Below are 26069 nucleotides of genomic sequence, written 5' to 3' on the forward strand. Positions count from 1 at the left end.
TTGCTAACATTCGATTTGCTAACATTTATTTGAAATGTGCACTGCCTGCAATACTAGAATGGACACACAATCGGGGGCAAAAACTCGTGACACTCGTACTTCACACAGACTTGCTCTGGGTTTTTAATCAAGCTTCAGCTCTGTCTTTCAAAGAGATGTTTCATTTTAAATCTGAGAAAGCTATCAGGCTTTCTCGTGAAAATGGCATTGATTTTTAAAACCTCTTTATCAAAAACACTCAGCTAAGTGGTTCGAAAGGGCACCGGTGGTTCGCGGTTGCGTGCGGGGAGTCGCGCACGGCCAATAAACCTGTTTAACTCTGCGTTAGACACTGATTAAACATCTCAGCCCCTCTGCTCTGCAGCTCAAAAACTCTTGACATACAAAAAAAGAAACCTCTGAATGTGAGAGGGTACGCTTCACTGTTGACATTAATCTCTGGCATCCTTGAGGGGGATTGTTAATTTCCCCTTTAGTTCACGTTGCAATCAAACAGCTGTCATCCTGACGTCTCACATGGCAAATTACCCAATGAGATCCAAAAGGCTGAGATAAGCACAAGCGCACATTTATGCACACACACTCACAGAAAAACCCTCTGTATCTGATCCACACATATCAGCTCAACACACACTAACGCCGTAACCACATCAGTGTCACTGCTGGGCTGAGAATGACCCACCAGCCAAGTGGGGATCCTGACCAGCATAACAAAGTATCAGAGAAACAGATGGACTACAGTCTGTAACTGTAGAACTGCAAACTGCACCTATACAGTAAGTGGAGGTGGTAAAATGGGCAAAGAGTGTAGAAACAAAGAGGTGCACTTAAGGAAGTGGCTGATCAGCTTTTTTTCATATACAGTCAATAGTTTCATATTTCATATATGCACTGGTTCTCATTCATACAGCCAGTGGATTCTTGTTACAGTGAAGGCTCTAGAGGGGTACTCTACATATTCATTTACATTTACGGCATTTGGCTGACGCTCTTATCCAGAGCGACTTACAATTTGATCATTTTACACAGGTAGGCCAAGGTGGTGTTAGGAGTCTGGCCCAAGGACCCTTATTGGTATAGTGTAGGGTGCTTGCCCTGGTTGGGGATTGAACCCCAGTCTACAGTGTAGAAGGCAAAGGTGTTAACCACTACACTAACCAACCACCGTACTGTTGCTCTAGAACTGTCCAGCCTAGTCACCGAGGGTCCTGAAAGCATCACTTTAAAAGCCACTTAAAAGCTGTATTTGAACAAGAGGGCTACAATCGCGGATCCAATCATTTTAACACACATTGTGCTGCAGCTGGGCTTCAGTTGCGTGAGCGGCAGTTTGAAAAGTTGTGGTGGCACATCACAGGTCTCGGAGGAAGCCTGTGCTAGCATTTGCCCTCCTAGCACTGGTAGTATCGTGTGATTGGGAGAGTCCTAACTAGTGGAATTGGATAGGACTAAATTAGGGAGAAAATTGGGGAAATAAGGTGTTAAAAAAGTGATTTTTCATTAGCGTGTTTTTAATGTGTTCACTTTGACAGCCCTAGTCCATGAGTACACTTGTACGTAAATGTAATTCATTACATAAATAAATAGTCATTTATGTAATGAATTACATTTACATTCAATTTACAAAAACAAAGGCACAAATACAAAGAATGTATTTGTCCACAAATCTATACACAGCAACAACATTTAATGACTTCAAATTCAAATCATAGTAAAATATCCTGTAAGTGTGAAACTGGTTTTTTTCAGTATTTCTCTGCCTTATTCACTTTGTCTTTCTTATATTACAGTAAGCAGTACTTTTACAGTTATGTAAAAATACAGATTTCTATATTTTGAAAAACAGCTTATTACTGTAAGTACACAGCAGCATCTTGTGATGTCAGGTGAAGTGATGTCACAGTACAGTTGCTGTTCTCTTATGTACTGTTAATGTGGTTCAGTAATGTACTGTAAAGGTCAATTTTACAGTTATTTTCTTCTCAGTGTATTTTTCAGTGTTTTTGACATGGTTTGATATGATGCTATTTTGTGAGCCACTTTTGTGCTTTGTTGAAAGGCAACTGGCGCTGCTGATAGTACAGTTGGCTATAGGGCTGTTTACCACTTTAAAAATAGAGTAATCTTCTGAAAACGTCCCTCACTGCTTAACAAATGTTAAAATATGCTTTTAGATCAGATGGGGCATCGCTGTAGACTGTACTAACAATCCTACACTGCAGGAACTGCCTTAAACAGAAGTCACTCTCACTTACAGCTTGAGCCAGGATGGTCTGAAGTACAGCCCCTCAATAGGCGTAGGATCCAGGCCCTGACACAGAGGAAATGACATACACCGCACTGCAGGGCAGTAATAAACGCTGCACACTGAATCAGGCTATATGATTACACGTGAAAGGTTCTATATGATTGAGTTATGGGATACATGTATTTCATGCTGGAACACGTCGCTGCCTTGGCCGTTGTAAAAGTGAAATTCCCTTCATGAAAAAAAGCACACTTTCCACTTTTCATCGCCGCTTCTGACTCGAGAAATGGTAACCGAGGATGGTGGGTCTGAGCGAATTGCAGGCTGAGAATATTGAGCTGTCGCTTGCTCTGCTGGAAGGAGTTGTAATTCCAGGTGTGCTGGTGTATTGATATCTGCAGCAGTGGCTCAGAATCATACGCACTTTAACAAAGTTGTCGCAGCGAAGCTTTGTCAAAGATGCAGGGAGGCGCTCGGAATGTGTACGTAGCTGCGGGTGGAAATTGCTCAATAAATGCGCTCCCGCCAGAGTCGTTCTGACCCAGATATTTGTTACACCTAAGTGCAGCGGAAAATGAGTACCTGACAGGAACACTGGGCCCACTGTAATCAAAGGCAAATGATGCCTGGCTCCCGAATCGCTGCAACACAATACCGCACGCCACCTGAGCCTGCGGCGAGCTTCACAGCAAAGATTATCTTACTGTATGGACAGCTAGAGAGAGACGAGAGAGGCAGCACGGTCAGAGATCTCCTCTGTATTTCAGTGTTTGTTTTTGTACGCTGCAAAGAAAGTGACAGCAAAAACTACAGTAATCTACTGTTATCCTGTTATGTTTCACATTTCTGTAAATGCAGATGCAGGTCAGGCTTCTTTTCATACGAGGTAAAACATCAAATGTTACAGTAATTAGCTGCTATGGAACAATAACAGTGGAAATGTTAGATTTAGGTGCAGTATTAAGCAGCCGCTGTCTGAATATTGGAGATGAAGCATTTCAGCATTTCTTGTGGTCAGGCAAATTTCACAATACTTGAATAGTAATTTTATATACCTTTTGACTATGAAATGAACTAATCTTGATATTTTCTGTAATAACACAGCAAATGACTGAGGAGAATTAGGGAATATGACAGGGACTTCTATATAAAAAAGTGTGAACATTTAAATTAAAAAAGTGTTTTTATTGTGATTATTTTATGCTATTGTTTAAATTTTGTTACACTGTTGACAAAAACAAAACAAAACAAAAATATGTTTAGTTGTATCACCAGATGTGAGGCTTTGCCATTATTTGTGCAAATTCTAAGCAAAGTTCAACTGTTTTCTGTCATATATTCTCTGCAGGTACAGTGCAAAACAGTGACATTTTATGTAAAAAAAACTATTTGGTAGAATTAAAAGTTTTTTCTTACATTACAGTAAATTATTGGCTAATGAGCACCACATAGTTTTTACAGTACAGTTATGCAAAAATGTTCCATATTTTAAAATACAGCTTACTGTTGTAAGTGTACAGCAGTATGCATACAAGGTGTCACAGTAGCTGCTGTTCTATTTACTGTTAATATGGTTACTAAATCTCTTTGAAAGTAAAGTGAAAGTAATTGTAATTTTACAGTAATTTACTTAACAACTTTAACAGTAAATAACAGCACAATAGCAGCAGAATCAGTGTTGCCAATTTAGCGACTTCAGTTACTGTCCTCAGCAAGCAGCGGGTGCTGCCGTGAGCCCCGTCCCACAACTCACAGTGCTCAGTCTCACAGTCAGAGCAGAGCCACACCGCTCCACGGCCACACTGCACATGAACTGCGCATGCCCAACGCCGCCGATGACCCCGCCCCCTATTTACAGAGCGGGATGTAAATATAAATAAAAATATATATTAAAAAATTGAAGAAAAAAAGAGAAAGAAACCAAAAAAAAACTAAGTACCTCTGCCAAAATGTCTCTTTTAAGGTCACTTTGCCGTACCAAGCCTAGATAAAGGAGGAGGGTTGAGGGTAGAGCAGCAGTTCCACCCCATAACAGTCTTTTGATTAAATGTTATATGCTAACATTTAACAACACAGGACAAAACTGATTTATGTAATTTACATAAAAATGATTTATGTAATGTGGGTCTAGACAAAGCACTAAAAACAGTTATTTGGAGAAGTGACGGCCTGTTTCAAAGGCGAAAAAAGAAAAGAATCAACAGAAGAAGTTCATTTCTTCAGAGTTCATTTGTAGTTCTAACATATTTAGGGTGGTTTTTACTCACTTTTTTCTCTCCCACAACGTTATTCCTTTATTCTACGGCTTCAAATACTAAAATAATCATAAATAATGGTCTATTATGCAAATTAGGCGATGACATCATTTAGCTACTTCTAGCGACTTTTAGGACCGCCGATAGCTACTTTCCTTACTGAGGAGTTGGCAACACTGAGAATGCATCTACATCACAGTTGGTGTCAGGTGACATGATGTGAGAGTAAATTTGCTGTTCTACTGTTCTTTACTGTTAATACGGTACAGGAAATCATTGTGAAAGTGAAAGTAACTGACTGTAATTTTACAGTGATTTTTTTTCTCTGTGTTTTTTCAGTTAAGTAGTAAATCTGGTAATGTTAAAATGAATACGCATTTGTTACTCCAAGCTTTGCATTTTTACTGGTTTAAGTGCATGTAACTGCACACGTGATGCTTACCTTGTCATTTCTGCCTACATATTTATGCATTCTATTAAGTAATGTAGCCAAAGTGAGGTCCCTCAGATATAGACCACATATAATTTGCATAATTTGAAATACAGAAGTGTGGGGAAAACAACACAATATTTACAAATACAGTGAAGCAGTGTCATTTTATTACACTGTACAAGTACTGTAAATAGTCCTTTTTTACAGTATATATGTATTAGAAACCCCTTCTCATCTGCGGCTTTATGAGCTCCACCTATTATGCAGGTGCACAATATAGGTGTACGCATGCATTCATCACTGGTTTCTGCAACGTGGGGCTTGCAATAAAGTAGCCAGGAAATGTATGTGTGCATATGTGCATGCCTCAGCAGCAGGACCCCATTAACCAGCTAAACCAACATAGGCATCTTCTCTCATCGTCCAGCAAGATGACCGCTCTTGCAGATGGACTATTGATTTTACAACAGGCGTTAAAGTCATGGTCCAGAAAATAGCCACCTTGTACACCCTATTTTCTCTTTCAGCAGCAGCCTCCCTGTTAACAGCGACCCCTAAAAAGGAATTCATTTTCATGTCCAATGACTTATTTTATTTCTGGCTTCAGGAGATGTGATTTATAGGGAAGTAACTCATAGGATTAAAGAGATATCGAACAGGCTGCCGCCCTAGCAGCCTTTCCCACGTCCTGCTTGTAAGACAAGCAACCCAGGAAGAAAAGGGACTGTTATTTAACTCCAATGTCCTATCGATTCTTCTTTTTTTTATAGCTTTTTAACAGAACGACATATAATGTACTTAGCAGTGATTCGGTGCTCAAGCTATGGCCTATGGAGGTAGAGAAGGCCTACATTGCTGGACCTTTGACTCCTGGTCCAGGTTTTTTGTCCTGGCCTCTATTTGAGTCCTTTAATACTGAGTATTTGACCATATCAATATTAGCATTTGCAGATAATGCAGATTCCACTTCCAGATTAGGTCAGATAAACTAGGCTGCTAGTTCTAATGATTGTTATGTTTAGGATGTATTCTTTTATTACACATCTGACATCTTAAAGATGTGATTATTGTGATCTGCCCGTGTTTGCTTCCGGTTTTGGGGTGGCTATGTGGGATGCCGGCTTATTTGTGCCTTGCGACTGGTCATTGACCATGCTGTCATGCTGAAAAAGCCTTGACCAATGAGCAATGATGTGCTAGTCTAGTAACAGACACCACATGACCACATGACCATAGCAGTTTGGGTTTTTTAAATGCTTCTTATTCTCTTTGATAGATTTACCCCTTAAATGCCCACAGGCAGGCCCAAAGTTTTATTACACACTTCTACAGTCAAAGAATAGCTCAGCCAGTGTGCATTGAAGTCCCTGTAGTTTCTGAGTACTAAGTCTTATAATGTAATAGGCCTGAGATTTGAAAGGGTTACTAGCCTTGTAGTCTGTTTAATCACTGTTTTCAGACAAATATAGTTATGAACTATATGCTTCGTGGCCCAGGTACTCAGTAATTATATAATCTTAACTAAGCCTTGCAGTTGCTGTAGGTGTGGGTGTCATTTATTTTGATATCTATTTTTGTCCTGTTTTATGTCAAAGAATTGAGTGAAGAGGTCTTAGCTTAACGTCAGAGTTAGTGCTCCTGCTATGTGGACTAATTTATGTCCATGTAAACTACAAAACCAACATAACAGTATATAATCTAAAGGAGAAAAAGAGAATATAAGAGAATATAAACTTTGGCTTCAATCTCACTTTGCTGTGATAGCCATTATTTTATGTTATAATGTGCTAAGTAATGATTTTGCTTCACAAACATGGTGACTGTAACAAGCTACATTACAATTACTTCACTTGTGTCTTGAATATGTTACGTCTGTACTTCAAGATGCTCTGACATGCACTGAATGAGCCATTAAATGCAGAGTAACTCCCATTTTTAGTGTGGATACTTTAACCATGTTGTGATGCTTAACCACAGCAGAAACACTGCCGCTCTAGATATTACAGACCTATATTAAATACTAATGGAAAATGGAAAGACAATTATATCTATATAGACAATTATATTGATATCTACAATTATCAATAATTCAATCAATAAGTGGCCACTACTCTAGCGGGCTGGCTGTCTATGCTGCTTCTACAGCAGTGGTAGAAATAGCAATAACCAATGGTGCAAATCTGCCTGTACAAAAGATTGGAATTGAATCTGGGTTAATATACTTGGTCCTAATCCATTAACATGTGCCCACATGGGCTCCAGTACCGATGTTTCAGATCTACTCTGAAGCCTTCTCAAGGTCTGCCTGCTGCTCAAGCTTCCGTTTTTGCCATCTCAGACAAAGCACTAATGACAAAGTGCCCAAAATAGTGCCACTAAGAACGTTATTGACCGGAGCGCGGTGCATGCAGGCTGCCTCCAAATTGAATGTTGCCGGATTAGTTGACTCTTGGGTGTACATATAAAAAGATGGAGGCTAAAACAGGGCTCAGCAGGGCTTTTTTGTTGCTTTTTCTCTCTTTCTGACAAGTGACAAGAGGAGCAAATGAAAGGGCCATCCTCAAGCCTTTCTTTCAGTGTCGCAGCAATCTGCATAAGAATGGGGCAATCAAAGCCCGAGTGAGGGTTTAAAACATTATTCGGATAAAAGAGTCATGATTGGGGCTGCGCAATACACAGTTTTGTGAGTGAAACACACACACACACACACACACACACACACACACACACACACACACACACACACACACACACACACACACACACACAATTACGCCTCCATGCCTATGCTTAAAAAACCCTCCTTCTAATATATTAGCATAGTTTCTACTCCTTGAAGGAGCCCTAAAATGATTACTGGAGATATGCTCCATAAGCTAAAACTGACCATCGAGATCTTACTGCTTAACCGTCCTTAGTCCTATGTGCCTTAAAACGTGACTTCTTTAAGTCTAGTGGAGACGTTCTATTGAAACTGTAGATGTAGTTTCTAAAATTGAAACAAACAGAAAAAAGGTCAGAAGTGTTGATGCCGAATATCGAATGTATGTTATTTAATGTAACACTATGTAATCAATTACGTAATGTTTTCATGTAGGCCGTTGGATTAAATTAGAATTTTTCTCGAGATCAGCTGACCACACTGCATAGGGAACCTCTTGGTGTGACGGTGAGGTGTAAACTGAGTAGCTACTCCCATCTCTAGAATTTAGAAAGAGTGCCAGTTGGTCATTAAATAGAAGACAAACACAAACTGAGCAAAGACCAAACAGAGTTTTGTGAAGGACCTGTTCATTTCCTTAAGGAGAAAAGTTATCCAACACTAACAGGCCCTATTTTAAAAGTAACTGCTCCCTCAGTCACTCAGTCAATATTTCAAGATAAGCCTACATCATTTATCTTTTGTTATTGTGCAATTGTGCAAAACAGCCTCGATATATTTGTGCCTTACTGTGTTATGTGCTTCATTTTGTCACAGTATGTATAAGCTTACGACATTCAAATGAATAAAGAGCATTTGAAGTTAACCAAATGTAGCTGACAATTGGGATCAACTAACTAGCTAGAAAACAGGCTTGACTGCACCTTAATAGAACCTTAAACTGACATTAAATGCGCAGCTTGTGCTAAAAAGCCCCCCAGTGTGGCTGAATATAAGTGAAGACAAGTGGGACAAAATTCTTCCACAGCGATGTGAAAGACTGGTCCCTCCAAGTTTAAGGGGGCAAGTACTTGCTCACAAGGGTGATGCACATCTTTGAATCATTTAAAAACTGTAGTTTATGTTCGTTCTCCTTGCCATGGGTAACATTTTGTATGAGGATGCGAAACCATTTAGTGTGACAAACATGCAACAATGGAAGAAATCGGAGGCGGGGGCAAATACTTTTTCACAGCATTGTACATTACCCCACCTCCTCATATAAAACTAATCCCGTCCCAACAGTTCTGTGGACTTTAAAGGGTTCATTTTCACGCTGCCGCTTTTAAACCGAGCTGAAACTGTTACAGATGGGTGAACAGGAAAAGCCTATTGCGCTGATGCTCTTTTCTCATCTGCTCTCTCTCTCGCGCTCTGTCCTCAGTCCTCCAGCCACTGACCTAATGGGTTGTCATGTGTGAAATTGCATCTGCTCTGTATCACGCGTGCGTTCATGCCCCCGCACACCCCAGCCACATATAGATGCACTGACACGTCTGCTTTTCTACACATCGACCTCCGCACTGCTCTCTCTCTCTGCACCTTCCTCTTCCAGTCCCCCCATTATGCTCCTTTTTTTCAGCGTTTCAACACCTGTGGTAGCAGTAGGAGTTTCATCATAGCGGTAATACCAGTACCCCAGATACAAGCACAGACCACATTAACGAAACCACATTAACGTTATCCCTTTTAACTGAATGTCTGAGTCAGGGATGTTTGTCATGCTTCATATAAATAAAAACGAGACAGACCCCCCAACACCTCCTACTGTCTAATCTGTTGCATCTGAAGCAGTCTGCTTTATTTTCAAGACAGTGGAAATAAAGGAACGGATATATATATTTTTTTAAGTTAGCCTTAACCTAACATGGACACCAGAATGATGGATAGGCCATGAATAAGCTTCCAAATTCCAGCGTCTGATGCACGAGAAAACCATATATAAAAAAAGATCTGAAACTGAAGCTGCAGCCGAGCTTGGCTTCTTCTCCAAGTTTCCCATTCCACCTTAAATGGTACAGCAGTTACATTTTAGGCACCTGCTCTACTTAAGGTGGAACTGAAAATTGAAACAAAAAGCTGCCAAAGAAGTCAACCTCAGCTTTGTAGAAATGGGTGTGAAACAACATTTACCTGTAAGGCTCATGTTAGAAAGCACGACTGTCATAATGTTACCTGTATATACGTTTAAGATTTGTTTTTTACTATTTTGCACAATAAAATATTTCAGATTCAGTTTGGTTGTTAAAAATATTTCTTTTTAATTGTAAAGGAACATCCCAGTATAATAAGCCACTGTTAACCTACAACAATAGCTTAAGTATATAAAATAGATTTATGTGTGTCATGATATTTCACAGTTTTACATCATTGCAACACTGCAGTATTTCTCTTGCAATGTTAGCAATTCCACCGTTTTTTTTGGGTAATGATCTCAGGGCCTGTCCAACTTCATCTTGTAGCACTGTAGGGTCTTCTGTGCAACATGTATCTTTTTTATTTTCGGTCGATCTGTTATGATTTGTCTATTGACGACTTGCAGTATAACCACTCAAGGCTGAAACTTATTTTTATTCTGGAAAATTCCTTTTTTTCTGTTTCTTTCAGAGATGTTGTTGCAGCGTTGGTTCTCCTCCTTTCTGGCTGCTCTCTGGAACTCACTAGCTGCATTCCAAAGCCTAGGCTGGAGCTGAGGAAGTGCAAGTTCTCAGTAAGACAAGTTCTCTATTAAGACTCCTTCATAGTAGCTTATTGGTTGGACAAAGGGAACAGTCCTAACGAAGCTGCGTTGTGATGTCACCAGAATGGCGTGAAACTCATGAGGGAACTGGTGAGAGAAAATGAAGCCCGTTGCATTGTGTTTGTTGCTCTTTGTTTTCTTTGAAGAAATGGAGATGTTCTTATGTAGTTTGATGAACTACATATATACACGATATATGGACAAACGCTTTAATTAATCAGTCATTTTACATTGTACAAGACAACATAGACGAATTCAAGGATGTGAAGATCTTTATTTTCGGCCTTTTTTATAGTGTTTTTTTTTTTTTTCTCCCACAGCTCGATTGCGAAGTGTGCAGAGAACTGTGGGTAACCAAAGGCCTGGAAGGATACATGTGATGTGTCCTTGAAATCACTCCAAATGTAGTCTGCATTTTTAGACAGTATATGAAGGACTGCACACTTTGGAAGGCTCTGCTATGACACAGCGGTCGAGAAATGCAGCCTCCCTGAGCTGCATCCTAGGCTTTGGAACTACTGTTTAGATCTCTTAGAAGACTTTCATTATTCTAGCTTTCGCCTTTCTCCTTCCTTTTTGCATTTTTTCCCATTTTTTTTGTTTTGCATTGTATCACTGGCCATTCTTATCTTTCTCCTTTTCGTTCTTCAGTTTTTCTCCAATTCTTTTTGATGACCTCTTTAGGTACCATCAGTTAAGTCCAACATATGAATTGGATTCCTCATGTTTTCTTTGAAGACAGGCGGTATGTTCTCCAGGTTTTATTTTGGAAGTGTGATGGTCTCATGTTCCACAATCAGCTCCAGATCATCTCTTTGTAATGCTAATGGAGCTCTTCCATCTCCTGGTCCACTGAATGGAATCTGTTTATCTCCACCTGGTGATGTCCAGTTGTACAGATGTCGCTGTGGTTGCTTGAAGAGTGGATATTTAGGCACATAGAGGCTGAACTTCCTCACACAAAACACCAATTACGTAAGCACTATACATGCTGCTGTAATTCTGTGGTCTTTTATATATGATTCACTGCAAAGTAGCAAATAAAATATACTCAACTGTATTAAAGACATTCTGAAAAAAGTGTCTCCAAAAATTTGATAAGTAATCCTTGTTAGAATAGTTTATCGTTAGCGTTCACAATCTCACATCTCGCAGCCTCAGACTCCTAGGATCATGACAAAACACCACACTTTCACCACGGGTTGCAGGTCCACAGGAGCCGTTAGCCTTCATTACTAGCAATTAAACTTCTCCTTCACATCTTTTCTGCGTTTTAAAGCAGCCCGTACTGCGTTCCTCACTATCCTTAATGCATTAAAAACACCACTTACTTGTGAAAGGGTGGCAATTAGGCAGCATCTGCCTATTTGAAATGGAAAGCAAGCTTGATTTACACGGGTAATAGTTCTACAAACCATATGAACCAGTGCTAACAAAAGGTCAGAATTAGCATTCAGCATTAGGGAGGGGAACGAAAGAGTGTGAAAGAAAGGAAAAAAGAATTAAGGAATGGTGCGAGACTGTGGCACTGATATGCATTCCACTGAATATTTATGATGCTAAAACACATCCAATTAACTATTTAAATTATTAATATTAATGGGTCATACATATGCATGGGGGCTTTTGTTGCCTTTTGTTGGGCTCCATAGGTAAAAACCAGGATCAGGAAATGTGCTTTATGTGCCAGGAAAAGCTCGGAGTTCTCATAAGCTCTCTCTTTCCCTTTGGAAATAACATAATCCTTTCATGAGCCTTCATTGGCCACTAATGAGCTGGAAAAGCCAGATCATGGTTGGAGACAAAGATTTTCCATTTAGAATCTGCAGAAACAAGCAACACATAAATATGCCATGGCCGCTGCAGATAAGCTGACAAACAATTGGAAAAAAAATGAAAAGGGGATGAAAAAATGTGAACAAAACAGGTGCGCATAAACAATTCAAAAGACAGATAACACTGCATGTGCATTGTAATTTGGAGCTGAAAGGCTTGATTCTTAAAGTCTGAGTTGGAAAGTCTAGGTGTTCTCTCCTGACTAGATTTACGTTAACGGACATATGACAAAGCCCAGCCCAGTCTTCTGCAAGGCCAAACACATCAGCCAGCAGAGCAGACCTTTAACCACACTGCTTTGTGTCCAGCAGACCTGAACAAACGCACTTGGATAAAAGAGCCTGTTTCGCAAAGGACACAATGCTTGAGCTTGCTGAAGATGTGGTTATAATACACAGGTGCTGACAATATGCCTTCAGCTTTGTTTACTCACACAGTTCTATATGTACCATACGTGGTGCACTGATTAATCACTATATTTACTGTATCAGCCAAGCCACATGTCTGATATAAATAGCACATAGACAAAACAATACACATTTATAGCAAATGCAATTATTTTAAACTATAACTGACTTAATTAGAGAATTGCAGATACATATATAACTGTGGTCTTCCACCCGAAGACTGCTGGGATAGGCTCCAGCACCCCCCCGTGACCCTGATGGAGAAGCGGCTTAGAAAATGGATGGATGGATGGATGGATGGATATATAACTATGCAAAAAAAAAAAAAAAAGAGACCAACTTTCATTTAGTAAATTTCCAGTCAAAACATCCATTAAGCCCACATTATCTATTTTTCAGGAGATATTTCTGAGGAGGTAAGATATAAGACAACTGAAAATAAGTGGGCTTCCTAACAACTACCTGGAAGACCTGGTAGACCAGAAGAACTGTCACCATTAGGTCATGAGCACTTAAAGCTTTCATCCTTGAGAGATCAAGCTCCACTTTGAATGAACCAAGAATAGTCGTAATTCATGTGTATATGACCACTTTCTAACATCTATTCAGCCCTTAAAATTAAACAGGCTGTTTGTGTTACTAGGAGATTAAACCTGCTATATGTAAATGCCCTTAGTTCTGATTGTCTATCTTGTATTGTTAATGCTCCACATAACTTCAAGGTGAATGGGCAGGGTTTAAAGCTTTCGTCTTTGAGAGACAGAAGACAATAAAGCTCCACTCTTGCTTCACTGTAAACAAATACGAAGGTGTTTCTGTCCATCCTTCCACTGTGAGAAGACAACTCAATACTATGGGTCTGAAAGGATGCATAACTTCCCAGAAGCCTTTACTGAGAAAAGGAAATTGGCAAAAATGAAGAACTTCTGCAAATCAAACAAAGAGGATGCTGGCCCGAAAGAAATCAGAGTAAGAGTTCACATGCACTGAGAAACCTGATTACTGAGCTAAAATTGATCTGATTTCTTAATCAGAATTCTAGAGCTTACTCCAGTCTAAGAAATCTGAATGTGCTGTTTACATGACCATATGAATAACTGCATGAATCCAAATATGATATGATTATTGAGTGCATGTAAATACACTCGTTGAGAACTAGTTAACCCCACAACCAGGCATGAAATCAATCAGTTAACATACTTCTACTTACTGCTGGTTTTCTCAGGACAATGGACTGTCCACCCCAGAGTACAGTCCCTAACATCACTGAATGTGTCTGTAATCACTTAGATTGTGAGAAACAGAAAATGCAACAATATAATTTCTGAGTGTGAACGTGTGAAACAATGGTCCTGCAAACTATGAGAAAGTTTCTCAAAAAGATTGGAAGCTGTAAAGCTTGCTGTGGAGTCTGTGTAACTTTCTGTCAAATACGTTTTCTTTCCTGACACTGAAAAATGAATAACTAGAATTCAACGAATAAATTTTAAATATAAACTGTTTTATAGTGCCAACTACAATCGATCTTTGGTGCTAAAGAACTACTTGAGTTTTACTTTAGTTGTTATGTCATGTCCCCCGCCTACACATGATTTCAGTCACTCACATCTGGTGACCACTCCCTCCAGCCGGATGATGTTGGGGTGGTCAAACTGGCCCATGATGCTGGCCTCGCTCAGAAAGTCCCGCCTCTGTTTCTCGGAGTAGCCTGCTTTCAGACTCTTGATGGCAACGTAGATCTCACGTTTGCTGGGCAGCTTCAGGCGGCCGCTGCACACCTCCCCAAACTCTCCTGAGGAATACAGGCATTATGGTAAGGTCAGGTTATGTTAATCCACCCAATTACTTAAGGTTCCTGGAAACGTAGGGACTATGTACACATAAGCTGTGGCTCAGATTCAGAGCCACTGTTAATTTCAATTTGTTGTGCTGGTATAAAAAGCCTAAACAGCAAAAAATCCACTGCCAGATTAAGCTGAGTGAGATCTAGTAGGCTGACTGAAGGGAGCTGTTCAGTGCTGATCTCCAACAGTGAGCCAGGAGGCAAAACATGCTCAATATTTCACAAAGCAGAGTTGGGCTTTTGTGTGTGAAGATAAGAGGATACAGACACCGTGTAATTAAAAACTCTTCAGCATACATTAGTAGTGTAATGACTACATTGGTTCAGAGCTTTGAGAAGGAGCTTCAGTTCTGAGAGAAAGTCCTTGAGAGCGCTGCAGTAACACAGATAATCTTTTAAAACGACTTGCCCAGGTTAACACATTGTAACACATACATTATCAGCCTCTTAGAACTGAATGAGTTGAAAGCTTTAGTCAACAGGAACAGCCAAAGCAGCAGAGCAGCTCTTCTACCAACAGAAAACATACTAATTATATGTTTAGTACAGTCATGGTTCCTGTTCAAAAGCCATCGCCGTTAGTGCTGCAAAACCATATGTTACATTGTTCTTGTATTTTATTTCCATGAGGTCCACTTATGACATTTCTGAGGGCTTATGAACCAAAAATAGTTATAATTCATGTGTATATGACCACTTTCTAACATCTCCTTTCCCCTTTAAATAAAACAGGCTGTTTGTGTTTCTGTGCCATTAGCCCTGCTACGTGTAAATGACCTTAGTTCTGATTGTCTGTCCTGTATTGTGTCTCATTATAAAAACAGTCCAGGCTCAAACACTGCTTATAACTTCAAGGTGAATGGGCGGGGCTAAACTCCTGTAGGATGAACTAACTGTTTGTCTTAATTTCTATAAACAGACCATATTAATTGGACAGTAAATGGTATATTTTGAGACATTAAAATAAAAGAAAATGTGGAAATATTTTTCCTTGATATGGGTCCTATACAGATAGCAGCAATTCCTTACTGAATGTATTTGCATGCATTTAATAATTTGATAACTGCAGAAAATCTGACTTTGTCAGTAATCCGATCAACGCATTCACATGTACTTGACTAATCAGATAACGTGGAAACTCCGGGTTTACATGAGTCTGTCTGCTTTGCAACCAGCCAATAAACTCGCAGAAGACGACGAACACTGCGCAACTTTACCTGAACCTATGAACACACATCATCTAGAAGATGAAGAATAATTAACGCCTTCATTTCATCAAGCATGTAGTTGTTTTCAGCCTTGCTTCAAAAGTGTTTTGCTGTGTCTCACAGCAACTCTGCTTGCTTATTTCCGTTTAGTCTGTCTCTGCACATGTGCAGACTGAGAGTTCATATGCACTGAGAAATCTGATTACTGAGCTAAAATCCAGCCTCTTCATCGGATTTCTTGTTTAGATTTCTAGACCTTACTCCAATCTAAGAAATCTGAGTAAGTTGTTTACTTGACCATTTGAATAGATGAATCAGATAACTGCAGAAATCTGATTATGAACAGAGTATTGAGTGCATGCAAACACATTCACTGAGGAAAACCAGGCACAAAATCCATCAGTCAGTATGTTCTTACTTGCTGATGCACTGTTGACCATATTACCACCTTTGGCCCTGGCTCACATGCTGGTCAGTTAAGCCCTACATGCACATGGCGAGCCACTATCACCCCTTTGAGCCAGACAGCATGTTTTGTTGTCATTGAATAAAACACCTTATCCTTAAATGTGTTTTTATTAAACACTGAAAGACATAAATGACAATAAATCCTCAGAATTTTAATATGTACTGCTTATATCATTAAAACAATCAGTTAGGCCTTGCAGTAAATGGCTGAACATTTCATTTCACTCACCAGCGCCAATGACTCTCTCTATTCGGATGCTGGAAGCATCTATTTCCTTAGCGAAATCACGCACAGCTTGGTTGGGGTCCTCATAGGTGTGTGGGTGGATGTAGGTCCTGCTTCCTGGGAGTTTGACTGCAATCATAAGCAGAGGCTCTCAATCATCTGACAGGCACTTTTACCTTTCTGTTTATTCTTGGACACACTTGCGTCATAAATGCAAACAGTCTCCTAAAAATTGCAGTAAAAAACAAAACAACTCGTTTTCCAGCAAGAGCCTGTTTTTTATGTTTATGCCACCTCTAAACAAGATCATTTTCTTGACAGACCATAAAGGGAATGTGTGGCTGAATCGACATTCATACCTCTTCCATGCTGAAACTGCATCTTCTCTTCGTCTGGGTCCTGCTTGGCTTTGATGTAGCCGCAGTGTCTGCAACACGTAAAAGTGGAAACCATTAGTGATAACATAAAAATTTTGGAGATGCCTTCACTGCAGGAGGCTATAAAGCATGATAATGCTCTGAGGGCTTTGATTTTAGATGCTCAGGGGCTTTTGGGAGATCCTTCACAAGTCACAGGTGTCACTGGTAATGAACTAAGTATTATATCTCACTTTTAGCTCTTACAAACAAGCAGAGAGAGAGTGTATCAAAAGCCAGTCTAAACTTTTTAAACTTTAGGATTTCACACTTGTAATTACAAGAGCATATCGCTGCTGTCAGTACAAAACCTCATATCCCCATTATTGTTCTTATTTTTCAGTTTTTGTCATAATTTGAAAATGCACGTTGCCCTTCAACATTGCCTGTAAATTTGATAACGAACAGACAAAAAGAAAACGGCCCAAAACAACTGTTTTCACTGACTTACATTAAAAGTAAAGTAGGTTTTTGTTTCTTCTCCTGTAAAGTTTCTGTTTTGGACATCCGAGGTTTTGTTCCAACAGCAGCGATATATGTCGTAATGACTGAAACTGATATGCATACAGTCACAATTAACTGCGAATGCAGGATTAGAAAATCCTTTTCATTTACAAAACAGAAAAAAGTAGGAAGTGCAGAATCAAACTTTCCGATACAAACTTAAATTAATTAATTAATGTAAATTAATGTACATTTCTGACATTACTAAATGTAGCACTATATTCATTACATAACTAACTGTAATTATGCATTTAAATAGCACAGCAAAACAACAGTAATAGCTCTACACTTCTATGGCATAAAGCAGAATGTCCTTGTGTTTTCACAAGTGGGTATATGCTGTGAACATACGCAGGGATTTGTGGGAGTATGTATTCTTCTGGCTTATTGAAATGAGTAAAAATACTCTCGGCTTTCCTGGGACTGGTTGCACCAGCTATGCATTAGTTCAAACACAGGCTAGTTATATTGGAAGTGTTTATGAAGTTCAAGTTTAAGCACTACAAAAACAAAAAGCATTGCATCACACAAACCACTGGGAACCACACACATTGCATAAAGTCAACCTAAAACATGAGCTGACATTATTGGTTAGGCTAAAAAGGCTATATGCCGTGATTTTACTTACATCTTTAAATATGAGCCTGGTTTAAACTCCACATGGAACTCAAATTCACTCCCACTCCCGTTTAGTGAGATTCAGCAGCAGGCGAAAAGTCTAAACTAATGCAGCCGTTGTGTTGGATGACCAGAAACAGATGTTCAAAAAGCAGCACATCTTGCTGTTGCAAGGAAAATTTGAAAAGTAAACAAAATGGGCTATAAATATTCATATAAATATCCACAGCAAGCGGCTCCCAGCAAGCTACAGATTCACTGTTTATACAAATTCAGTACAACAGAAAAGGTGGGATGGTGGTGCTGTGGGTAGCGCTGTCGCCTCACATTAAAAACGACCTGGGTTCAATTCCCTGGCTGGGCAACCAGGGTCCTTTCTGTGTGGAGTTTGCATGTTTTCCCCATGTCTGTATGGGTTTCCTCCCAGAGCCCAGAGACATGCAGTCAGGTCAACTCAACATGCTAAACTGCCCCTAGGTGTGAGTGTATATGTCTGTCTGTCTGTCTGCCTTCCGCCCAATGACTGCTGAGACAGGCTCCAGCTCCAAACGACCTGGAGGGAAAGGTGGCTTAGAACATGTGTGAGAGGAAAAGGTGTAGCTCTCTCTTGATTTATGGGTCTTTAGTTCTGAACTAAAAGCTCAACACGCTTGGAGGACAATGTCAACTGTTAATTCTGTTCCGCTGTATATCACTGCAATAATTCATGGGGGAAGAGTGAGGGTCATCCTAACCACCCACAGAGAGGGAGGCCAGTTTCACTCTCTTGGACTCTCAGCCATGGAAGGCTGACGCATAAGATCGAACCTGAAGACAGGGCCAAAGCTTAAACCAAATGTTTAATTATGAACCTTAGTTTGAATTCCATGAACATGAAAAAAACAGCAAGGTAGCTGTAAAAGTTTGCACATGGCCAAATATTGTATCCAACTGGATACAACTGAACGGGTTTGAGGAACAGAGCAGCATTTCATTTCGATTTCAATAATTACCATAATCGTTCCATCGTCCACGTCTATTATCTCAGCAATCATGTGTTCATCACGTTGTGTCCTTCTACGCTTGTCTCTTCATGAGCTTTTACACTTTTGGCAGACAACAATGTAGATGTAATGAAGGCCTGGCTCAGGGATTCCCACTTCATATCTGGTCACCCCCCCCAAAAAAAACCCTCCTTCTCTCCTTGTCTCTCATTACTAATCAAAGTGGGAATTATTAATGACAGCTCGTCGGAGGAGAAAGAGTAAAACCCTCTCATTACAATCAAGTGCGAGTGCATTTTAAAATCATCTGCTGATTGTAATTGGCTAGAGGTGAGTTCCAAGGGTTTCTGATCTGGAAAGAGAGGGACTGGCCAAGTGCATGATAGGTGTGGGCGGCAGAAGGGAGAAATGAGCCGGGGGCTTTTGGATGTTAATTTGGCAGTAATGAGGAGAAGGGTGGGGGGTAGAGAACAGGCTTTGCCAGGGTTAGAGAGTGGGCAGGCCAGGGCTAGTTGGCCAGCACTAGCTGTAGGTTGGAGAGCTGAGAGGGGAGAGATGTGTGCATGGCAGCACTACTCCAGTTTGATGCTGATTTTATTTGGCTGAATTAAATGGAGGCTTGAAATCGTGTAAACACTGCTAATTGGCTAGCCTGACGGATCCTCTTTTGTGTGTGTGTGTGTGTGTGTGTGTATGAAGAGGAGAGTGGGGTACAGAAAATAAGAGCTCTCTCTGGAAGACTGCGTTAGTTGAGCACCTTAAGTTGCCTGCTTTTGGGCTCAGACGCCAGTTCTTCCCAACTAAATAACTTACATATTACTTTCACAATGGTCACCCTATAATTCACCGTAGTTACTGATTTATACTAAATAAAAGTAACTAGAGGTTGATTTGGAATGTGAACTCTTAACTGTGAGCAGAGACAAAGGCTATGAGTTAAAAGAAGGGCTAAACTAGCCACAAGTAAGCTCATGCACATTAGCAGAGACATTATAAAGGAGGAGGAGACAGTTCACTGATTAAAAAATGACAGGGAAGGTTTTTTCTGTTCTTAAGGAAAAAGCTAGCTAGATATTTGGCTTTGTATGTGCATGAAGAGCAGAAGCTAGGTAACCATTTGCCTTTGCCTGTGTGTGGTGAGAAGCAGCTAGCTAGCTATTTCACTTGGTATGTCCTTCAGGAAGCATAGTTAGCTAACCATGTGGCTTGGAATGCGCATGTGAAACTTTATTTGTTTCTGTAATGCAGTAACAGCAAATCTGTTTAACCCCATAAACCTGGCAAAAAAGACAGACAAACCAGAGGCGTTACGTCATGTGTGTGCCTCCCTGTCCAACACTAACGCTGGTTTAGAAAGTTTAACAAGCTTTGTTTGTTTGCTACTGGATTTTTATTACTCTATGAAAGATGGATGAGGCCTTCCTTTCTTTCTGGATGCAGCGTTTTGTTCCTTCATTCAGAGCACAGTTTGGAATGGTAAGAGCTTTCTGTTGGTCTGTTTAATCAGAGAAACAATAAAACACGACTTATATGTGTCTTGTATTCTCAATCATGTGTTTTCGAAATAGAAATCTCAGAATGTTTGGATCATGCTCCTTACACATCAAACTAAGCGCAATAGTAGCACTATAATCAGATTAAACCGCATCAGCTAGAATAGATTAATAGTAGGTAGTGCTGGGCGATAAAATGATAATGACAATTATCACAATATACCTTTTCCTCAATAGTGCGATAAGAAAGATCTGAAATATTTTCAATATAATACACCGTTCTCACACTTCCACGTTCTAACGAAAGCCCTGGTGGCATTTTCTATTGCAAAAACAGCGACACAACATTGCGAGGGCCCACTTCCGAGATTTGACATGATTAGAGGGGGAGGGGCCGATGACTGAAATGAGTCTTTAGCGTGGAGTTATACATTCCCTGTTTGAGTGAAGCGAGCGGCGATCTGTTCTGATCTGATCACGTCAGCTCCTCTCAACTAAAGCGTTGTTACAGTGCTCAGACAGTCATATTTTAGTATTAGTGCATTCCCATGTAACGAAAGTGAAAGAAAGAAGTGGGTTCATGGAAGTCACAGCCCTGATTTAAACGAAAGTAAACTGAGGAAGCTGTGAGGCATTGGAAAGTGGGAGAGTGCTATCTTTCCAGGTTAGCTGTTTTAAGCAGCTGGTGTATTGATGGTACTGTAGATCAAACAGGACACAAAAGCACTGCTTTCAGTTTAAATGTACCTAAAAGGAGGACTCTGTTTGTCTGGGGTTGATATATTGTGTTTCACCTCTTAAACTAGCATGATAGATTAGAGAAATCCAGTCGTCTACTAGCTGGTGTGGTAGGACTGAAGGCAGTGAGGCGGTGTGATCCATCACTGACATACCGAGCCAGCTAATGTTTGCTGTTCATACTAACGTTGACACTGTTGAGAAACTAAATAGTTTAGCACAGTTTTTGACCACTTCTTTAACATAGCCGAGCACTCATCACCAGCCAGCTAAAAATAATCAGTTTTCTTTCTTAAAATAATGGCGATCACAAAAACTGCAGCCGTGCTTTTCCAACTGGTAAAAACAGCTAACTGCACACTTTCTCCTACTGTCCCATGAAAGACTTGTAAAATGGTCCATTGTTTAGTGAGTGTTTTTCACGTTCTTACCATAAAGAACAGTTTAAAACAACGATTAACCACCCAGGAGCAAAAATCTGCCTTCAAACTGGAATGAAATAATGATTTGACATTTATCCTGATATGTATCGATATTGAATGATATTAATTTTTTTTTTTTAAAGATAACGTTTTTGGCCATATCGCCCAGCTCTAACAGTAGATATGTATTTGTATTTAGGTTTCTGTGTAGAAGATGCAAAGGAACCTCTTTTAAATCTGAATAATAACCATAAAAGTCACAAATATCTAAATAAAAAAACATTCGCAACATATTTTTACTATCCAGTCAACAAAAAACCTGGCTATGAATGGACACAATGGACTCATCACACACACACACACACACACACACACACACACACACGCGTATTGCATGTTAAAGAGGAAACATTCAGAGTAACGTGTGCGGGTGAGTGAACATTTCCATGCATTTGTGCGTCCGCATGTTTTTCATTGTGGCTGAATATATTTACATAATAATTATAAACGGTCTGATTTCACACTGCTAGTAAACAATGTCATGATTAATTTCATACCCATCTTGGAAATGATCATCTCTGATTCTCTCATGTTAGGTTTTTTTTTCTCCTTTCTTTCTTGTTCTCCTTCATCCATGAGTGGTTTAAATGCATTGTGCAGTGAACATATGCTTAGAGGAACACTTCGAGTTGGACAAATAGAATCGGAGAAAAATAAAGCAGAGAATCATCTTTTAAATCTGAGAAGACGTCAGACAACACCACAAAGAGTCTGTTCATAATACAAGACAAGCGTTTTAGATCTTTCATTTTACTCCAATAAAGTTCACATTATATAAACCTGAATTTCAGTCCTTACAGAATCTCTTATTATCTTTATGCACACATGAATACACATTACACTTAGCATATTTTCATGGAGAGCACAACCAGCTTCTCATTAGGGATGAGGGGGTTATTCAAATATACAGATACTCAATCCATGTCAGTATTTGTTGAATTAACTGGGTATCTGAATAATGCCTCGTTAAAGAATGAAATACATCTTTTATTGGTCTTGCACCTTTTTAACATTTTTTGGTTTAGAATGATTTGACTGGCCATGTGACGGAGAACTGTAGTGTATGCTGGGAAAGATGGAGCTGATCTAAGAAGCTAAAACATATTTACTTGCTGCCATTATTTTCCATTACACATGATTAACATACCTACATGAAGATGCATTCCCATCCCCACTTCACAACAGGGCTGCATGGTAGTAATTGGAACACCTGAATTCAGTGATTTGATGTGAGCACTTTTGTCAATACAGTGTATGTATATATTGACTTTGACTAAAATTCTGTACCTTAGTTACATTTACTCTTCTTGCTTTCTTCCTAACACAGCCTACGTCCCATATTCAAGCTCAGGAACGTTCTGTACTCTGCTATCCTGCCGACAGATCTGGAATGGTCAGCTCACCCAAGTCTGATGTAGAGCGCCAAAAAGAAAAAAAAAAGAGCCATTACCAACCCTCGGCAGCTCCAGTGCAATTCACATTCATATTAACTCCTTCTCTCTCTCTCTCTCTCTCTCTCTGGCTCCATTTCTCTTCCCTCGACAGACTTGTGGACTCAATTTGCATATCAATTTAGTCTCTCTCTCTAACACGCTGTCAATCGCGAGTCATTTTTCACACAGTCACTGTGGCTTTCCTCTCTTGGGGCTCTCATCCCTACTGTTAAAAACCTCAGCACACTACCGTCTCTCTGTGTGTCTCTCTCTGTCTCTGTCTCTCTCTCCCCCTCTCTCACTGTCTCTCTCTCTCTCTCTCCTCAGTTTTTTTATGTCCTCATCTCAGTCTCCATATTTCCCTTGCTCTGTCTCTGTTTGTCCTCTGCCGTTTTCACGTTTCACTCTTTTCTAAACTTCTACCTCCTTTCTTACTCCTCTCTCCATCCTGCTTCCTCCTATCTAAATATCTGGGTCTTGGATGCTCTCCGACACCTGAGCTGCATGGTGCTGACAGCGAGGCTTTGTGCTTTCTGTACGCAGGCTGGCTGTAGAATACCAACGCTATTGAAATGAGCGAGAAAGGAGGGAGGAGGACAGAAGCAGAGAAGCAGATCACTAACACTATAAGGCTGAAGTTCGCTTCTTATTCAAATTTCCATTCCACCTTAAATGGGGCAGCTGTTCCACTCTGACACATTTAGGCACCAGATTGTAACCACTGCACCGTTGAGTAGATGAGTAGGATGCCAACTTCAGCCTCGTACCAACGTTATACACGGAGCAGGCAGAACATTATGACCACCTCCTGCTGTGTCTGATCCACTCGTACCAGCACAACACACCACCACCACACCAGTGTTATTGCAGTGCTGAGAATGATCCATGGGAGTCCTGACCACTGAAGAACAGGGTAAAATGGGGGCTAACAAAGTATGCAAAGAAACAGATGGACGACAGTCTGTAACTGTAGAACTACAAAGTGACCCTATAGACCATGTCAGATTCTCTCTTTTGACCACTGAGAGCTTCTTACCTTATTTAATTTACCACCCATTCAATTCTGAAGCAGCTGGTGTCAGTAGCCTACTTTCAATGTAGGCCTTGTTAAGGCTGCTCATCTCTGTAAAAGAAAACTGCTCCACCAAACGAGCGTCATCTTTTGTGGAAAAGGCAGGTAAAGTGCTAAATAAGGATGTAAAACTGTGAATCATCTTCGGTCTCATTTGCAAACAGCACTGCTGCAATACTCCTTTTACTCTGGTGAATTTCACTGCATTAAACACAGAGGTGTGAAAAGCGTCTCTCTACCTTTTACCCCAAATGTGACGAATCAGTTTTCTGTCCAATGTTTGCTTCTTTAGTCCTGCACTGGAGGTATGAGGCTAAGACAGTCAACAAGTAATGGAAGCTTATTCCTCATTAGTCTTACAAGCCAGACTTCTGTCTATCCTTAGAGAGTCTGGAGGCTTTCATAGCTTACTGTGGGCAAAAACCACCTCTTTTGGGTCATTTGATTGATGGAAAACATCCCACCACAGACCACTGTTTTTTTGTTTAAAGTGCAGATGAGTCAAGAGTCAAGCAGGGAGCAGGGAAATGACAAATTGGACACTCACCCTCCAGTACTGTAATTGATGACTCCTGCTCTGCAACGTGAGCAGTAACTCATATCATGTGTCTTTTAGGAAGCATGTGGTTACCTTCCAGACTGACAGAGGACGTTCAGACAACAAGCGGGGAGTCAACGGTAACATCTCCTCTCCCGAAAGCTCCACTTGTTACTAGAAAACATTAGCAAGCTAGACGCTGGGCAAGACTCAGCAATTTGATTCCGTGATCTCTGACAAGGTCGAGTGAAAAAGCATTTTCCTTTCAAACATTAAAAAAAAAAGACTCTTTAGGGTCAACACCAAGGCGGAGACAAAAAGAACCAGGCAGAGACGAAGAGAGACAGAGATCAAAATGCTGGAATAGTCCTCCTGTGCTTTTTTTTTCCGGGGATGGCAGGGCCTTGACGTATGGCGGAGAACAGAGCGAGATACCTTTAAAAGTGCGCTGGGAGCTCGATAAATATGGATGGAGAGGGAGCTTTTTGAAAGCGACCGCCGCAGCAGGCTCGAATATGGATCTAATGGAAGTTCAAAGGCACACAGAGTGGAGTTTCAAAGCCGAAAGGAGCCGATCAACCTTGGCTAGAGAAACCGGTGCTGACGAGAAAAAAATGACGTGATAGAACAAGTTGTATCGTTCAGTATATTTCATGGGACGCGCAGGGGTTTTATTAGATTAATAAAAGAATGCTGACCGTGGAAGCAGAATTTGATATAGTGTGGAGTGTGTGTGTATGTTCGGGGCAGAGGGGGTGTGGGCAGGGGGGGTGTGTGTAAAAGTGGATTGCGGAAACAGGAGGGAGGGTCAAGGCTTCCCTCCCTTCTCCTGCTGGCACTGCATTCATCTCCATTAAAAGCTCCCCAGCTTAATGTCCTTGCCAACTGTCTCGAACTCACTCTCAATTAGGCCCAGAAAACTGCCCGAATAGTCCCATGACTAGGGCTGCCCTTTCCACTTTGTGATGTATGCGGAGCTGGCTGCACCAGGACCACCTCTTGTAAGACTTAATGGATCTCTTTTTACAAATATTTAACACGGTGGACATCCATCAGAACCGGAAACTGCACTGGCATCAAATGCTCCCCTAATAACACATAATCAGCGAGGATCTGATGACATGTAGACAGTTAACTTAATAATGGAGGAATAACAGGCCCCCTGGGAGACCTCACCATTTCCTCCTCGTTCTTAGAGTAAAGGACGAATATAAAATGGTTCACTAATTAATGGCGGACAGTGACAAATGTCATACTTCAAGACATTTTCGCGATACACCACATCCAAATATTTTATTTTTCTGGGCTTTTATAAGTTTAAACAGACAAACCTGACGAACCAGACGAACCTGTAGTGCCACAAGTAAAACATACTATAATTATATTATTATTATTATTATTACTACTAATAATAAAAACTCCAACTA

The 26069-nt window shown here is 40.3% G+C and overlaps 1 protein-coding gene across 1 annotated transcript in view; it reads right to left on the reverse strand.

Moving 5' to 3' along the window:
- The window catches only part of epha4b (eph receptor A4b), a 189112-nt gene that overhangs the window by 24445 nt on the left and 138598 nt on the right, over positions 1-26069 (reverse strand). Inside the window, exons 9-11 of the mRNA XM_017700284.2 lie at positions 16725-16792; positions 16369-16494; positions 14227-14412 (exon numbers count right to left, since the gene is read on the reverse strand). Of these exons, the coding sequence (XP_017555773.1) occupies positions 14227-14412; positions 16369-16494; positions 16725-16792 (380 nt within the window). The remainder of the gene's footprint in view (positions 1-14226; positions 14413-16368; positions 16495-16724; positions 16793-26069) is intronic.

This window comes from Pygocentrus nattereri, chromosome 2, assembly GCF_015220715.1.
Source record: "Pygocentrus nattereri isolate fPygNat1 chromosome 2, fPygNat1.pri, whole genome shotgun sequence".
In the NCBI taxonomy this organism is placed as follows: domain Eukaryota; kingdom Metazoa; phylum Chordata; class Actinopteri; order Characiformes; family Serrasalmidae; genus Pygocentrus; species Pygocentrus nattereri.